The 19,098-nt window shown below is 40.2% G+C and overlaps 1 protein-coding gene across 1 annotated transcript in view; it reads right to left on the bottom strand.

Annotated features, from left to right (window-relative positions):
* Positions 1–7,725, bottom strand: part of LOC140234867 (protein inturned-like) — a 31,424-nt gene extending 23,699 nt beyond the window's left edge. Inside the window, exons 1-2 of the mRNA XM_072314914.1 lie at positions 7,595–7,725; positions 5,464–6,014 (exon numbers count right to left, since the gene is read on the bottom strand). Of these exons, the coding sequence (XP_072171015.1) occupies positions 5,464–6,014; positions 7,595–7,701 (658 nt within the window). The 5' untranslated portion in view covers positions 7,702–7,725. The remainder of the gene's footprint in view (positions 1–5,463; positions 6,015–7,594) is intronic.
* Between the last annotated feature and the right edge of the window lie 11,373 nt (positions 7,726–19,098).

The raw sequence follows: 19,098 nt of genomic DNA, 5'->3' as shown, positions 1-19,098 counted from the left end.
TTATAAAAAGGTGTCACAGGCTTGACTCCTTCTGATGTTGTACATGTTACACTATGTATATGGATCAGAGAAAACCCAGTTACTGTACATTTGTAGCTTACATTGAAACAATGCTGTACTCGTGATAAAAAGCATCCTCTGAGCAATCAGGATTAAAACTGGGGGAAGTGAGGTAGACGTAAACTTTCTGTTGGCCACTGGTTATAGATTTCCAGCAGGTTTTGTTATCAATGTACTTTAATTCTTGTACTTATTGTGTATAGAGATCTATAAAACATTGCATTATACATGTACATGTATACTATGAGTGTGTGTTTATATTCTGTGTAACAGTGAGAGACCAAAATAAGAGTCTACTGGTAGTGTATAATCGTGTACACTGGCTTTTTATGTGACACAAATCAAGCCTTCTGGCTGTACAAATATGACCCTATAGAGGGTTAAGTTTGCTCAGTGCATTAGACCTCAAAATGGCTGAGTGGTGAATAAACTGAGCTACTGCTGCCTTTTGTATTGAATGGACACACACAGAGTGGCATTCAATCAAGCAGTGACTGTTCACAGTGTACTTTACACTGCAATTGTCTGCACCAATTTTCAACTTTACAGTAATGTTTTGTAACAAGATAAAACAGATTGTACCGAGGGTATTGTACAGTGCTTCTGTGAGATGAAATGTCATGGGATTTTTCCCTTCTGTGACTTTTAGATTTACACAACATTGTAACAGTCATCAAGATTCCACCTTAGCAACATAATCAGGAATCTCATACACTGTAACTCAACACTTCAAGTGCCATTCCGCACTCTGCTCAATTTTGTCTTCTGGGGTTTGATTCTGTTTCAGTTCAAGCTTACAGTACCTACACAGTGAGTGTCCCACTGCACTTTTAAGGTGTACGCTCCTCACACTTACTCCAAATAGGCCTACATCTTTGATGTATATGCACACAATGTCTGTAATGTGTCAAAATGTACAATGTAAAGCCTTAAATTTTTGGCTACACTGTCTAATTTGACAGTTACAATTTGTATTTATATGCATGTTCATAACAAGTCATACAGTGTGCCTTGTTTGGAACAATCAAAATAATTTGAGAATACAAAATACAATGTAGATAAACATGTCAACACTACCATGGGTGAAACCAAAGTCTATCAAGTTACACTGTTATGTAGGTTAATACAAATGAAAATATATGTAAACATACATTGTATTGTATGTACCAACACTTCCTCCTCTTCCTTCTCCTCCACACTACAACGCCGTTTTCCTCTATAGCATAGAATACAACTGAAGTACCATTTAGTATGTACAATTGTACATGTACTACAATTCTTTTTTTTTTATGACATCTACATTGTACTTGTAGGCAGAACTGAAAATATGTGCTAGATAATGCAGGCAGTAAGACCCCGTTTACAGTGCGAGGCTCGGCCGTGGCCGAGCCGCGGCCGAGCCCAGCCCCGCTTCAGTGTAAACGCACAAAAGGCCAAATGCGAGGCCAAAATTGGCCTTGCATTTGGCCTCGCTCTGGAGGTGGTCTCGGCCGCGGCCGAGCCGCGGCCGAGCCCTGCCTCTTCTTGGTGTAAACGCAAACTGGGCCAAATGCGCGGCCAATTGCGCGGCCAATTTTAGTCTGGCTTCCAAACCCTCTGCCTGTATCTTTCGCTATTCAGGATATTAACCCCCTCAACGTCGAAAACTAGTATAGTTTAAGGTGGTTTTGTCCTGCAAAGGATTTTTTCCTTCGGCAAAGGCCTTTGCCCGAACGGCGACTTCGTCGCCACGGAATTCATTCGGCAAAGGGTCTGAAAACCAGACAATACCAAATTGCGTTTGTTTACAAGCAGAGCGCCACTACGACAAAATATTGAAAGGTTTGAATCAAAAGCGCGGCCGAGCCCAGCAGTGTAAACGGACAAAATTGCGAGGCTCGGCCGCGCAATTGAGGCCGGACTCGGCCACGGCCGAGCCGCGGCCGAGCCCGGCCCCGCACTGTAAACGGGGTCCTAGTCTTCACTAGTTACAAGTAGGCCTACTTTGTAGATTTGACATCTGAGCTCACATAGTTGCCATTCCTGGCAGTCTATTACACATTAATTCACACTTCACAGGATAACCTTTAACCCCTGGTGCTTTCCATACCCTTGTCAAATACTGAAAAGTTGCACTGATATACTTGTATTCAACCACCATCAACCCTTATCCATGAATGTTTGCTGGAATACGTGACCATGTCATCAGAGTCGTGCACTGCCAGCTTTCAAGTGATATTTGATCACAAAGCACATTCCAGTCATAGTGCAATGACTGTTTTGTTTGGTATAATGGCTCCACTCAAGGCCCCCTGTGCTCACTTCGAGTTACAAAATTTTGTTGGGGGGGGGGGGGGATCTACACTATGATTGAAGAAGACGTGATTGATAAATCTACATTAAATGTTCATGAGGAAACAAACAAAAACAGCACCAAATGCAAAGTAACATTTAAATGGCGCTTTCAGTGTTTGTGGAACAAACATTATTTTTTAAGAATTTTTTTAAAAGCAAGAACTGTTCTACCAATTTGAATGTTAATGTTCTGCTCTGTTATCATCTGGAGCAGTTCTTTTATACATAATCATGTTTTATACGCTGTACATAATGGCAGAAACCAGCAGTTCAACAATGTCCCTTTCTTTTGTTTTCAAAATGAACATACAGTGTAGTATGCACAAGTACAGCTGTACATGTACACATACCACTATCCCACTCTGCTTGAAAGTGTATGTGTAAAAATTTTGGACTGTTTTACAGTAAGCAAATAATCAACATTGGTGAAGGTGATGGGACAAACTATCACTTCCGAGGCGATCTGGACGTAGCTATCTTTCCGAAGCGCAGCAGAGGAAAGATAGCATACACATTCAGATTGCCGAGGAAGTGATAGTTTGTCTCATTGCCTGAAACCAAAAGTTGATTATTTGCTTTATATTCCACATCTAGGGTCATAGATATTCCCATTTTATTCCACATCTGAAACCGTCTAAGCTGTTGTGTCCTTATAGGGCTTAGGCTACGTTGTTTACTTTAGACGTATGCGCGTAGATGACGAAACAATGAATTTGCTCCGCGCACCGCGGCACCGTAATAAAAGTGCATTGCACTGTGGTCTATCACTTGACCCAGGTCAAATGACAGACCACAGTGCAACACACTTTTATTTCGCGCGTATTCAAAATTGTAAGTTATATCACACGTTAGGACTGTGTGGACTAAGAGATCAGCGAAACAAAATTACTATCATCATAGAGTGCAACAAACTTTTCTTCTCAGGTGATGTGATGGGCAAAACTAAGCTTTATCACGTGATCAGCTCTTGGCCAATCCTTTAGCAAGATTCTTAGTATGTGGAATATAATAAGTAATAACATGCCATCAAAACTGAATTGCATGGGCATTACATTTCTATTTTTATGTATGTCTAAACATTCCCTTCAGATATGGCACACACTAGACTGTATGTACACACTATACAGCATACCTTTACTATACAATGTCATACAGTGTAAGGTTACGAAGAGTGCATTATGTTTTGTTATTGCTCTATCCCCTTGCCAAAACTACTAGTAAATCATACTTCTTAAATTATATCATCACACTACATGTAGATCAACTGACTCAATTTTTAGACAAGTTCTTCACATCTACTGTGGGTTGAATGAATACAATACAATGTACATTTTGTAGATGCTGTTGTTGCTGGAGGACTTTTCCTCTACAATCATATGTTTAGAGGCCTGATTTGAATTCTAATGGCAATTAATCACTAACTGAAACAAGTTCACAGGATTTTTATTGATTGCCTTATTGCTTATTCATTATATCACAAGGCTCAATCTTGAGCAAACATAAGTGTAAAGTCAGAACATTGTGGGAACTTTGATATCCTACATAAGCCATAATCAATACACTGTACTTTACTCACAGATGTGTAATGGTTATTGAAGTTACAATGTACATACTTGCTACTAAAATCATAAAAGGCTTCTTTTGTTGCTCTGTACTCTAAAAATGGCTACATTAGCTTTTTTGTATCCTCTCCTTTTCATCTTCATACTCTGCAGTTTGCCATATTTTTCAGCATTCATTACGATCTAGCAACCAAAAAGATATTTGGTCAAAGTTCAAACTGATAATAAAACTCAGGTTCCTATTAAAAGATCTGTGTACTTCTTACAAACAGATCTGAATCTGAATACAAGCTTTATGACTGCAGGCACTGACACAAATAAAAAGTCAAGCCATGATCTTATGTATGTACACAAAGAGAGATACTCCTGTAATGTTGATGAGTGGGAGAGCAGTGTGGCTACTGAATATTTTCTTATTAACTGGTTCCTCAGGCACCATGCTTTTATTTCCAATGAAGCATTAGTATGCCATAAAATAATAGAATGAATGGTAGATGTATTTTAAATGCTTCATGATGCGTGTGATAAACAGACTTACAAAATGTAGATAATAGTACCAACAAACAGGCATACATTCCCAAAGGCAGTTTGAATCAAATCCATGATGTACGGTATTGTAAAACTCATGGACTAGACCTCTGCATACATCTTGAACATGCTTGTCTAAGCATGCATTCATTATATTTCATTCTATTTGCGAACGCAATGTGCTAATGCTGCCTTTACACCATTTTCCCGGCAGCCACAGCATTCATGTTTCAGGCCACCATGGACAAAACGTTGTGGACATGAGACAACGCGGTGAGATGGGATTGGCAAACTTGACAGGCCATGATTGCTGTGGATGCCGTGCCAGATTTTTAAACTGTCAACAAATTTGCCACGGCAGTCCTGGTATTAATGAGGCACCTTGTATGCCGTAACAAAACAGGGTGAATGCAACAAAACATGATAGCGCTAGGCTGTAACAAAACTTGGAGGTGGTCCGTAGCAGGACATGGTGGAAAATATTGATAGTCTAGCCTGACCAGACACTGTGAAAACAGCGTCTATATGTTCTTTGGGGGGAGGACTGGAATGAACAAGACTAGGAGGGGGAAACAGGAGAGTGTCTCATCCATCAACAGCGCACTACGAGTCAGGCAAACAGGGCTGCCGTGGCCGCCAGGAACACAGTGTGTACATGGTGTAAATGGAGCATAAGCACATTTATGCAATATCAAACTTGGCAGTGCGACTTCCAGCCACTGTGTTCAAGATTTCCTGTACCTGTGTGAATTTTGATTCGCTTTGTTTTCTGTTGTGCACTTCTAGACACTGTGTTCAAGATTTCCTGTACCTGTATGAATTTTGATTCGCTTTGTATTCTGTTACAAGTGCACTTCTACTGCAAAAACATATTTTGTTTGAAATGAATCATATAAATTAGAACATCATTTTAATTATTAAAATTACATATATGTGACTACATACAAGCAATGTCACACATAAGTGAAGAAGTACTCACCTATTTCAATTTCAGCAGATTTCATGGCAGCCCCACTTGGCAAGAGTCCTTTTACAATCAGTCTATCATCTCCTTTCACTGGTCCTCCATTGTGATGTGCTCTTCCGTTCATTTCACCGCTCCTCAACAGCATTTCCGGCGATCCCCTGCCGGGGACTATCCCCAACCACGCTTTCAGGCGAGTGCTAATGCTGTCCTTGGCACTGCCCGGAGAAGTGCCCACCTTCAGCGTGACATCCTTGCCCGTGCCAGCGGGGGAATGCGGACTTGACGACGGCATCGCACCCTTGTGAGTTCTCCCGGGCGGGGTTCTGGAGAAGAACCTGCTGCCATTTGGGGAGGACTGGGGAGAAGATTCCCTGCTCTTCACTTTCAGCACCTTCTGTAGTTGGCTGATGGCTTTCCTGTTTGCTCTAGAGGAGGACGCATCCTTCTGGGGAGACACTCCCTCATCCGGTCGCCGTGGAGACTGGATTGGAGTCCCCGCTTCCAGATAAAACAGCTCTCCTGAAGCTTTGTCCACAGAGCTGCTCCAGGCTGGTTCCAAGCCACTAGAGTAGGAGAGAGGGATGAGAAAACATGGCTTTATCAAGGAAAGCATACAAAACTGCCCTTAACCCGTTAAAGACGAGTCCTGAGCATACTCAGGTACACCATGTACAAATTGGAAATGCGTGTTGTAGCGAAATCAGTCCGTCCTAAACGGGTTAAGAATCTCACTTTCTCAACTTTCATTTGGAGGGAAACATACTTTTGAAATTATTCACAACACATACAGGCTGTATACATGGAGTGTACGCAAGGTGCACTTGGCAGAACTCAAATCTCTTGCCCTATTATGAACTTCCAGGTGCTTGTATACATCTACAGTACATGTAAGCTTCACATTTTCATAACATCAGAAGGGTCATAATACTATTGTTGTACATTGTCCATGTTATTAACATGCCCTTAGCATCCCAGTACACTACACATTTGTTATGTCCTATGTCCCCATTGTTATTGTTATGTAAGTCGATGCTTTTAATATGTCCTGACAATGTCAATGTAGACCTGTTAGTGCATGCATGTACAGGTATGTCCCTTTTTCTGTTTCTTTCTTCGTCTGTCTACTACGTACATTTGCATGTCTTTGTCTCTGTTTTTTGTCTTTGCCTCAGTTTTGTATCTCCATTTACTATGATACCACAAAGGGTACACTTGTCACAAGTTCTTTACTTCTCGAGATAGAGACTGTATGACCCTAGCATGTTCAAATTGATTGCACTGTTATCTGTACCCGAGTACACTTTATATTTGCTGGAAATAAATGTCACTGAACTGAACTGAACTGAACATTACATGTAGATTATGACAACAGTCTTATTCTGTGATGGGTATAAGGTAGAAAGGGACAATGTCCACCATGGTGAAATTGCAAAGTAAAATCCGGTGATCAATGCCGGAAAAAGTACAAAATGACACACATGCAAAAGCATCCCATCTCATTAGTAACAAGAGATCCTATAATGTATATTTAATTTTACAGAGTTATTAGAATAACATTTGATGATACATTGTACAGTGGTCATCATTTAATCGGAAAGGGTCGGGAGACAAGTTCTCCTCCTCTTAAAGCGGTGCTCCTGCTTAAGTGGTGGCTGAAATTGGCCTGTGCAAGCAAACCACACAACATAAAGCCCAGTACGTGGGCATTATACACTAACCCATACATAGTGATAGTTATTAAATCCACTGATGCCATGGCCACAGCAACAAGTATACACGGGCTATGACGCATGCAGACAACAGCGATAAAAACAGGGGGGGAACAGCAGTCTCATAAATTTTGGCAAATGCATCATTGAAACTAACCTTTGACTTTGTTCATTTGATCAACAAAACAACCCTTTTTAGAGGTCACAGTACATATCAAGTCATGAAGCCTATGACCCTGCATGCATCTGTGCATAAGCTAACAAGGGTAGGGTGGTGTAAATATTAAAGGAACTATTTCCCATCCATCCCCCAACAGAAATGTAAAGCTAGCTAGGCTCCTATACCGGTAAAGTCGCAGTGCAGTGGGGTAGCTGTGTAGGCTCCTACATGTACATACACCGAACCTAACCAACCAAGTGATACATGTACACACCCGCTGACATTATCGCTGCCGCTGGCTTCGGATACCCAGTCAGCATCGCCGCGGCCACTGTCTCCATCGACGACTATTTCTGGAGTTGTATACTTCAATCTTGACATAGTTGCAGCAAAATTACGTCTGTACACTGCATCCTATCTAATTCCTGCGTTGGGATGGTACTGTCGTCATGTCTGGCTTCGAAGTACGGATGAAAATGCAGAATGGACTTCAACTCCAACGACTTTCACCACTGACACTTCGCCATCTTGTTTACATCATTATTCACTTATCATCAATAGAGGGCGACATTGCACTGACCTCGCAAGCAAAACATTGATGGCAATTTTGCTCTGCGTATTGAATGGTTGGCAATTTACTTGGCTTTTCACGTTGGTGCCATGTCATGTGCTTTATTGGATGTTATACTACGTACTAGACTCTTTATTCGCTTTTAGTGTCTGCTCTAAGAACCAAAAGCTGTGCTTTATTCTTCGAGAATTTATATCTGCAATCAGAATTGTTCACTAATACTGGCTTCGTGTGGCACTTCACATCTTACCATTCTCAAACGACGAATATCATAGGGGGGAAAATGACGATATTAAAGTGTGGAGAGTAGACGGATATCAATTTTCTTGTATCGATCAGGACCCGACGCTACGTTTTTCAAAGTGAGGGGCCGACTTTATGGGAACAGGGACAGAGATCCGTTTCAGGATTGGGGGGGGGGGGGGCATTTTGCTGCCACTTCTTCACCCAATTCAGCTGACAAGCAAAACAAAAAAGGTCTTGACAGATTTTGCTGCAATTTTCCCTCCCAAAACCGGCTGACAAAAAAACAAAACAAACAAGCAAAATGAAAAAAAAAACAACCAACCAACAAACAAACAAACAAACAAACAACAACAACAACAACAAGTCAGACCCTACACTTCCTGAAAAAAAAAACGTGGGACCGGGCCCTCCGCCCACCCCCTCCCCCCCCCCCCCCCCCCCCCCCCCCCGGTTCCGCTGCCCGGCCCTGTTCATACAGAGCATAGCAAGAGATTGATTGAAAGGGGGACTATCCCTATTTCTCGATCAGGATACAAGACAGTTTATATCACATACAACCATCAATGTTTACTGATGAAAGCAAACACACACACACACACACCATACACCATACACTAAACATTATATCTTAAAAATGTCCTAAAACATTTATTGCCTCATCATTCGTCTTCAATTACGAGCAAACGAAGAACATAATAGGCGATGAGTGCTTCCCAAATAAACCGGATGCCCAGATTTTCGAAATGTCGAATCAGTCTTACCGAATCTGGTTTTCATGTTGTAAGTTCTTTCTTTCGGAGGGGGGGGGGGGGACTGCTTCTGTTGTCTTCTTTTTTTTCTTTGACAATGTCACCCTCAAGAGGGAGCGGGCGAGGGAGGAAACGTGTTTACGCTGGATTTGCTCATGTCTCTTCGCGGTATCGTCTTACAGGTTCCTAATCCTCGCCCCCTGCTCTCCTTCTGACCCCGCCAAACATTTGGGGTCATGTTTACTCCCGTGGATCGATGACATCTAATCCGCAGTCATGTTGCTCACCTGCGAGTCCCCGGGATGTGGAATGTAACGATGGGGATGATGATTATGCCATGACGATGATAAGAAAATGAGACCAACTGTATCCCTACCTGTGGCTCCACCCTCCCCTCCATTGTCACCCATCTGATCCGGTAATAGGGTAATAGGTGGATTTTTACTCATATTGTTGGGGGAAAAACGAAAGAACTTGGTTCGTGTGAGATGAATGCTAAAACTTTATCACAGTGATTGGTCCTTGTAAAGCTGTATAATGAAATATAACAATGGTTACACCACATGTCGTTGTATTAAAAATACGAAGGCGGAAGTTAATGGTAAGCATGGTAAGACGAGGTAAAACTTTAAGGCGTATTTGTCACCGCATTTGAGTGATATTGTGATAATTATACCAACTTGAAATTACGTATAGACCCCACGTAGTGATAATGCCATCATTCACTTTACACGGCATATCTTCCTGTTCATGAAGACTTAGTGATGGACTCTTAAACCTGTATGGTGAAATGGTGAATGGTATGGTATATGTAATGGTGAAATGATAATTACATGAAAACATGGAGTATTACTGTGGGAAGAGGATACCGATTGCAAGTGCTTTGATTCATACCTGCATGTCCGTTGATTCATCGCTCGGACTTTGAATAGAAGGCAAGTTGTTTGTTTGTTTGTTTGTTTGTTTGTTTGTTCGTTCGTTGTTTTTTGGTGGTAAAGCTAACCTACACAAATCTCAGCATTTTCTGTTATTTGATTCAGAAAAAAAAGACCTGGTACATCAACACGAAAGCCAAACCATAACATTGATCATGACACTGTGCCGCGATTCATCGCATAGGGATGGTGCAAAACTTTTCACCAACAAAACGGCTCATGCTATCATCAAAACTTGATGTAAATGTCAAATCACAGGCTTGCTTAGTTCATGTTAGGAATGAACGTACGAATACATTCCTACCTGAAAACCTCAAGAACAATTTTTGGATCTCCATGTATCAGCATAAGAAAAGAAAATCTTTTTAGATTTAATACCGTCTAAAACAGCGAAACTTCGCGTTATTTTTGGCCAAAATTCCACATTAGACAATAATCATGTTTTTTCTTCCTCTCATGAAATCTGGAAATCACATTAAATTGCCAAAAGCAGAGAAAGCTTTAATGGTTCTTATCAAAAATGTTTGCCTATTGAAAAGGGCAAGGGTTTGATTCAATTAATAGTGCTTTCAATGAATATTGAGAAATAAAAATCGACTGTCGATAAGTCTGAATATTTATGTAGTTGTCTCCATGCCTTCATTATCAATGATAGAATTAAACACACACACACACACACACACACACACCCATACACATACACACAGACTCATCAATCACGAAATCTACTCGGTTGAATTATGCTTGTCAGCTTGTGATTTATTCCAATGATTTAGAATAACTTGCAATCAAAACTGATGTGTTTTAAAAAGGGGTCTCTATTTAATTAATGATTCGCATTGGTAACCCACTGATACCATCAAACCTGCAATTGTACAATAATTGTTTTGAGGGACAATTGAACGTATTTATTTTCTCTTATATAGGCTTTTACTAAGACTTCATTCTATTGAGGCTTTCACTGTAGGTTTAAACCATGTTATCCTGAAATCCCACCATTACCCATGCCTATGAAAGCCATGTAATCTTACAAAAACAAACAACCAACAAACCAGAATAGACAACTTGTTCATGTGTAGATATTCCCGGAGACACGCATAGGGTTAAATCAAAGGTGAACACATTTTAACCTTCCCGCACTCACAAGTAAGAGCCCGTTTGAGATCTTGCCTACAGTCATGTTAAAAATCCACGCAGATCGGCCTTTCAGCATGAACGCTGCTTCTCTGGCATGTCTGGGACAAGAAAATCTGTTCGACATGGAGATCAGTTTGATCTATCCAAACGAGCGACAGAGTGAATACATTATGGAGCTCCCTAAAGACGAGTTCTCGAAACACATCATGACATTGTGTGGTGACACACCTTTGAAGTTTGATCGCCGAGGGACATTTTGATATGACAGGTGGAATCCAGGCTCCATTCTTACGGGCTTTTCTTTCCGATACACACGACTTGTCGGGATTTTCTAGCCTTACCATTTGATTCTAGTAGTGGGGGCAAGCCGGCCCCTGAGGAGAAATGACTATTATGGAGGGTCTGCGTCACACTGGTAATCTGGCGAGATTTATGAAGATCCGTCGGGGAACACATGTAACATATCCATGTAAACATTAAGCTATTCAAGCCTAGCATAAAAGGGGAGGAAATTTCCAGGTCCCGCATATTGTCACGTATTTGCCCTGTCAGTCGGTAGCTCGTACCTGACACAGCCACTTTCTGATCTGGCCACATACATGTATGTTGGTATAACACGGCATGCATCCCAAGACGCCATACCACACACATACACACGGGCGCGAAATGGAACACTGTGGGTTTTTCCTGTGAACGATACACGAATCATCGCTTTTTAAATAGCGGAGCCATATATCATGGGAGCACAATGGTTGACTGCAGTTGAAAATATGTGACAAAAGAAAGATCGCATGCAAATCAAAGTATTGCTATAATTGCCACAGTGAAACCGAAAAGTAAACAAGTTAGTCCTTGTACAACGACTGAAATATGATATGCCGAGGAACTGATAACTCTAACATCGTCTATAATAATAAGGAGATAAATCCAAATGCAATAGATTCCTTGCCAAACGAGGTGTCAGTTTCATAATTTTCTAAGAACTATATAATAGCCACCTAGATAATGGGGGGTGGGTGTTGACACCAGAAGGGCCTTGCAAAGGAATGCGACAAATGTGAACATTTTCGCATAGCCTGATCGTACAATTTGTACAGTGTAATAATCAGTGAGCTTTAACAAGCCTCCTACACTCAGTCTGGGAATAATTATGGAATTATGATATCGCACATATTTTACAAGCTACTGAACATGCTACATATTTCACGAGCTACTCAACAGGCCATATTTCACAAGCTACTCAACAGAACTCACTTAAAGGGATAGTACAGTATTGGTGGAGGTGAGAATTGGGCTTTTAACTTTTTTGCGAGATACCAAGAAAACACTTATGATATAGTACAGAGCATACCATTTTAAGAGGAATACAAAGTTTATTTGAAGAAAATCGGGTTTGGAATGACTGAAACATCCAAAAACAAAGTTAAACAAAGCAACCGTAATAAAGTGTGGGTCCCACACTTTATTAATATCGCTCTTTTTTTTTTTGGATATCTCAGCCATTTCAAAACCAATTTTCATCAAATAAACGTTGAATTCCTCATAGAATTACATGCTCTTTCATATTTCATAAGAGTTTCTCATTATCTCACCAAAAAAAAAAAAAAAAAAAATTAGAAACTTGAAATTAGGTCTCAACCAAAACTATACGATCCCTTTAACTTATTCATTAAGACAGCTTCCACTCATTTGCATGTGGATTAGATACAAAACTCTTTTCAGGAGGGCGGAACGGGACTGCGGGGGCTGCAACACTCCCTCCACCCCACCCCCCCCCCCCACACACACACACACACATTTTTTGGCTCTACCAAAGATAAAAGTCGGAAAATTGGGGGAAAATATTAAAAAAACAAAACACATAAAACGTGGGGGTACATTGACCGTTGACCATTGAGCCCATCCCCACCCAAAAGGATAACCCCCCCCCCCCCCAAAAAAAAAAAAAAAAAAAAAATTTTCCTGGTGCATACACTTGTCGGTTTCGAAAAAAAAAAATTAAGAAAACAAAACACACAAAACATATAACGATAGTGGGGGTACCTTGACCATTGACCATTGACCCCATCCCCCACCCTACCCCATCCCCATCCCCACCCACCCCCAAAAGGTAAAACCTTCCGCGGACCCAATTTTTTCTGTGAGTTTTTTTTTTTCCAGGTGCATATTATATCGGTTTCGAAACGGTTGTAAGAAAACACGGCAGAATAGTGACTACAACACATAGAGAGTCAATGGAAGAACTCAAATAGAAAAAAACAAACCAATACCTCACACTTCTTGTTTATCTATACTATTTTAAATACATCAGTTTATCTAGTCATTCATTGACAAGGTTTAATGCACATTAACATTAACACGGAGGGATTGTTGAATAAGGCAAAAAACAATATCCTACATTTTCAATTTCAATTTCAATTTCAATTTATTTTCATACTTCTCAATGAAGGAATGTACAGCAAATATAATAAAAACATAGTGAATCATAATATCCGGCTTGGATGTCCAGTAAATTAATGTAAGAATATAAAACATATAGTGGTCAATCATCGTACGTTTGGTTCTATGTAAAACGCTAAAGAAATATGACGGAACCTACTTAAAAGCGAGCTTGTTAAGCGTAGGTCCCAAATGAACAGAGTGTAAATATGAGGAGCACGGATGCAACGTAGGACCAAAATAAAGAGAAACAAAAATGAAAGGCAAAAATACCTCATGATAGTAACATGAGCAGTAAAGATAGCTAAATGCTTGACTATCACTTTTGATCATGATAACTGCCATCTGGATCAAAATAACAATTTTCAGAAAATGTTCCCCCAAAGAAATCATGAATCGAGCGCCTAGACGATAGAAGAGGTTTACTTTACTACAGCTGTTGAAAGTTCGATGTAATCATGAAAATATCGTCATGATAATGCGCCTTGTCACTGTCGGGGAGCGTGGGAAATGTTTATGGGAAGTATTAGTGCTTCATGAACTTTTTATCCTGTGAGTGAAAGAGTCTCTTGGCTACCCGAAAACTTGTTTGCGTCTGGCAGCAAAACTTTTATCGTGTCTCATGGCGAAGCTGCTAACGACAGACGAGGAGACGTGTTGCTATGCTGCCAACACGCTACTTTCTATGGGGCGCCCTCATCGGCAAACGACAGTGCGTGATGCCCAAAAACAAACATAAGCAGTCGACCCGCGGAAAAATCCTTGCACATTCAGTCAGCATGACAGTGGTTAGTTTGTTAGTTTTGTTTGTTTGGAAATTTTTGTTCAGATTTTGAATGTGGCGTTGTGAGGGGGTATGGCCAAATTCCATGATTTGCACTGCTATGACAAATTCTGACTGGACATTCGTCCAAAATTTGATATTAATTTGATGAAGTAAGGTAAGAACACTACCGACATCATTCTTGAATTTCATGAATAAATTTCTGATGTGTCTTATCTTTCCATAACAAAATCTTTGTTTCGTATGGAATTTATGATTATCCTGATGATACTGTACTTCGTCTGTTCTTAAACCCTCATTAATTGTCTCGGCCAAGGAAGTTATATTTTTTTAGAAATCCCAGTAAAGGAGGACATGAACAGCTGCTTGTCGGAGCTCTGCGCTCTCCAAGTTCTTTTCTGTTTACAAGTTTGTATGGGATTTAAAGATGGTACTCCTAAAAAGCAGACATATTATTATTATTGTTGTTGTTGTTGTTGTTGTTGATGTTGTTGTTGTTGATGTCGTCATTGACGGTATCTTTGCGAGTTACGATACATTGTTGAGACTTCTACTCAGTGGCGTATCTAGGGAAAATGGCGCCCGGGGCAAGCGCGAAAATTGCGCCCCTATTAATTTCTGAAAAAGTGTTCAACCCCAACCCCATCCCGGTAGGGACTTTAAACAAAGTCCACATGATATGCTTTTTAAAGCACTTAAAAGGGGTCTTTTGAGATTGATTTAAATGTAATGAGTGTTGATAAATTTTGGCGAGCGAGCGTAGCGAGCGAGCCGAAAATTTTTGTATTTTAGCTTACAAAACATGGAATTCTTGTCATTTTTTGCTTATTAAATCTTACAATTCTAATAAAGATATAGTGACGACGATAACGATTTATACCAACAAACTGAGGACTGAGCTGAAATTTGTATATAACCGCGTTATCATCCCGTTTTGTTCTTATCTCTCTTTTTTTTTTTTTGGATAAATTGTGGCGAGCGAGCGCAGCGAGCGAGCCGAAAAATTTTGTATTTCAGCTTACAAAACATGGAATTCTTGTCATTTTTTGCTTATTAAATGTTACAATTCTAATCAAGATATGGTGACGACATTATAATATAGATAACGATTTATACCAACAAACTGAGGACTTGAAACAAATACTCTAAATTAGTACGAGCGAGTGAGCCGAAATTTGTATATTTCCGCTTTATCATTACGTTTTGTTCTTATCTTGGGGTTTTGTGCGCCCCCCCCCCCCCCCCCCGTTTGTTCGAAACCGTTGGCGCCTTCTTTTGATCCAATTGGCGATCGCTTCAGAACGAAAGAAATTGCAGCCGCTGCTCTGTGAAACATTTTGCCTGCTAAATATAAAATGACATGTGTGAACACAATAGACATTGTCATTTTCCCCGCGTCATCATCACGTTTTGTTCTTACCTTCTTTTTTATATAAGTTTTGGCGAGCGAGTGCAGCGAGCGAGCCGAAAATTTTTGTAGTTCAGCTTACTTACAGAACATGGAATTCTTGTGTGAACACAGATAATAAACATTGTCATTTTCCCGCGTCATCATCATGTTTTGTTTTTATCTTGTTTGATTTGGTTTTCTGCCCCCCCCCCCCCCTTTCCGGGCGAGTTTTTTTCTTGTTCTTGTTCTTGCTCTTGTTCTCTTCTCTTCTTTTTTTTCTTTTTTTTTTCTTCGTTTTTTTTTTTCGTTTTTGCGCCCCCGAGGAGTGGCGCCCGGGGCACGTGCCCCCCTTGCCCCCCCTAGATACGCCACTGCTTCTACTGTATGAGGAACAGTCTAAGATTGATTTCTCTTCATGCTGTTCTGGTGCTCTTCGTGTCTGCGCCATTATGCTTTTTTTTTTGTGTGTGTGTGTGTGTGAGATATTTATATTCACGATGACATTTGTGCCCATCCATAATTTGAACAACGGATATTTTTCAGTGTGTTCAATCAGCCATGCATGCGCCCAACCCCACACTGCGTAGCAGTTCAAAACAAGGGTGGGGCGGGGGAGGGACAGCAGGTTGGGTATTATCGTAAAATACACCTGGCAAATAGGGTTTGTGGCTGTGATGAATCGATCGACTGGGTAAGGTCAAATCGCAACGTGACCGACTCGGAGTCTAGAGATTCGCGGGCATTTGTTATAACTCTGTTATCATCAGCTATCTGTTTGTCAACAATAAGCCCATCAATGCGTTTTGATGTGGTGTTTCTAAAGGGACTTACGACAATTACCTATATATGACAAAATTATGTTGTTGTTTTTTCACTAACTTTAATGTTTCAATATTTCGTCACATGTTGACATCGAGTGTTTGCCGTAATTTTCTAACTCATCCATGGAACAAACTTGACATGTATCACACAGAGGCGATGTAAGTGAGTCTACAGTGAGCTACTATGAAAGAGATTATATTCTCTTTGGCTACTATATACCCAACAACACCAGTTTCGATTACACAAATTGAAATAATAAAGCAGATAAATAAGAATTTCATCCGGTACAGGCTGTAAAATCGGGAAGTAGGTATTAACAAAATATGACAAATAAATCAATTCTGAAAGAAAAAAAGAAAGGAGTTGCTGTTATCAAAAAACAAAAACAAAGCAAAAACAAAAAAGATGATGGCGATTATGTCACGTATACACCACACTTACCCGAATTTTCCAATATCTTAATCATCTATAACCATATTTTCCACGATTTAGGGACAAAATCTGACAAATTATTTATCATTTCACGAAATTGCCAATGTTATCCAGATGTCTCTGTTTAAACAATCATATCTACTGTCGATAAGTTCACACACAAAAAAAATATATATATATCTGTAAACTCTACTCTGTTTTTGTTTGTGTTTTTTTTTTTAATTAATAGATTTAAGGACCCGGTGTATGTTTTTCTAAACTTGATGCTATTATTTGTCTTATCAGATAATGATTATTCAACAAAAGCTAACATAAGATATATACTAAACACAGCAAACTGGCCTAGCGTACTTTTCTGAAGAGAGAGAGGGGGCGGGGAAAGAGTTGAAAAAGAGAGAGAGAGAACACTACCGCAGGTGAACAAAAGACAAAAAAGAAGAAGCAAAAGCTAAATGTTTTGCCGATTGGCATTGAAGTGTAGCTTGTCGGAGAGTGTGAGAGTTCGGCATAAATACATTGTGGTTGCCAAGGCAACCAGATTGACAAACGGAGTTTCTACCGCTGCTTGAGTTCTCGGTGATATGTCGTCACATTCATGCATGTGTCTTAAAGATGACCTTTCTCGATCCGAGCCAGCTGTGACGTGCCGGAGTCCGCATCACCAGAACTCGATTCTCGCCAATGTAGACCAGGCAAAATGGAAGAGCGAGTTGAGGAGAAAGTTTACGCGAAGGCACAGTCTCTCGACGTTGTCCCATCTGGACTTGTTTCATCATGGTCAGGGAGATCAGAGAGGGGGGGGGGGGATAGTCGCAGAATATTCGTCTTACCGACAGGATCTTCGTTTTGTGCCTTTTAGCGTCAAGGCTTTTTATGTTTTTTTTTCTAGGTGTTTTCATTTCTTATCCGATATGGATGGGACAGGGCCCTCTTTGGATCTACCTATGATTTTCATTCTGAAATCTCCGGACTGCTCAGAAGATGACCGTGAAATCCGTCGCAGCGTACAAACATGTTTGGAATTCTCGTTTATTTCGTTTAGTATATACACGTCATATTCTGTTACCTACATCCTGACACTCCAGAGTAACACATTCACCATTTTTAATTGTTATCCTCTTAATTATAAACAGGCAAAATGTCGTCGACAAATTCTCGAAGAAAGTATACTGAAACATAAGATTCAAATGTCTATTCTGCATACCACCCTCTTCCGAATGCTTTCGTTGGTAAATTGGCACCTCGTCTACACCCACCCTGTCCACTGTCCACCTAGTCTAATGCCATCTCGTCTAAACCCACTTCGTCTACTACCAACTCGTCTACCAACCATTTTGTCTATATGCCAATTAGTCTAATTGTCATTTCGTCTACTAGCCATTTTATCTAATGTCCAATTCGTCTAAGTCACATTTCGTCTAACACCCATTATGTCTATTGACCATTTCGTCTAGTAATCATAAGGTCTATGAATAGAATAGTCTACAGCTCATTTTGTCTAATACCCAATTGGTCTACAACTCATTGTCTAATAGTCAATTAGTCTAATAACCAGTCAGTCTACTGCCAACTAGTCTACTGCCAACTGGTCTACTCCCAACTCGTCTACTCCCAATTGGTCTACACCCAATTGGTCTACTCCCAACTCGTCTACTCCCAATTGGTCTACTCCCAACTCGTCTACACCCAAGTGGTCTACTCCCAACTCGTCTACTCCCAACTAGTCTACACCCAACTTGTCTACTGCCAACTCGTCTACTCCCAACTCGTCTACTCCCAATTGGTCTACACCCAACTCGTCTACTGCCAACCCATATCTACTGCCAACTCGTCTACTGCCAACTAGTCTACTCCCAACTGGTCTACTACTAGTTATATATATATATATATATATATATATTTTTTTTTTTTTTGTTATTTAAGTTTACTTCATCCATTTTCTTTTTTCCCAGTTAAATAGGTTGAACACTCTTGGTGCCCCATTTGGTTTAAATTTTTATGTTCTAATTATGACAATTTTTTAGGAAAAAAAGATAATGTCACAGTGTGAAAAACTTACTGTGAACTTACTGTGTTATGTGTAATTTATATCAGAAGCAATCATGCAGCATTTATATGTCCAAACTTCAACACTCCATCCATTCAACTTTGATACACAACCATAAGTATGGTAAAAATGAAAAGGAACACATTAGAAGTACATTATCAGTATTCTTTATTCTGTGTGCCACGGACTGATGTATGTAAACGGTTAAATGCACAAAAAAAGGTTG

Source organism: Diadema setosum, chromosome 11 (genome assembly GCF_964275005.1).
Source record: "Diadema setosum chromosome 11, eeDiaSeto1, whole genome shotgun sequence".
Lineage (NCBI taxonomy): Eukaryota > Metazoa > Echinodermata > Echinoidea > Diadematoida > Diadematidae > Diadema > Diadema setosum.
The sequence above is the reverse complement of the archived record's forward strand: the minus strand, read 5'-3'. Positions and strand labels throughout refer to the sequence as shown.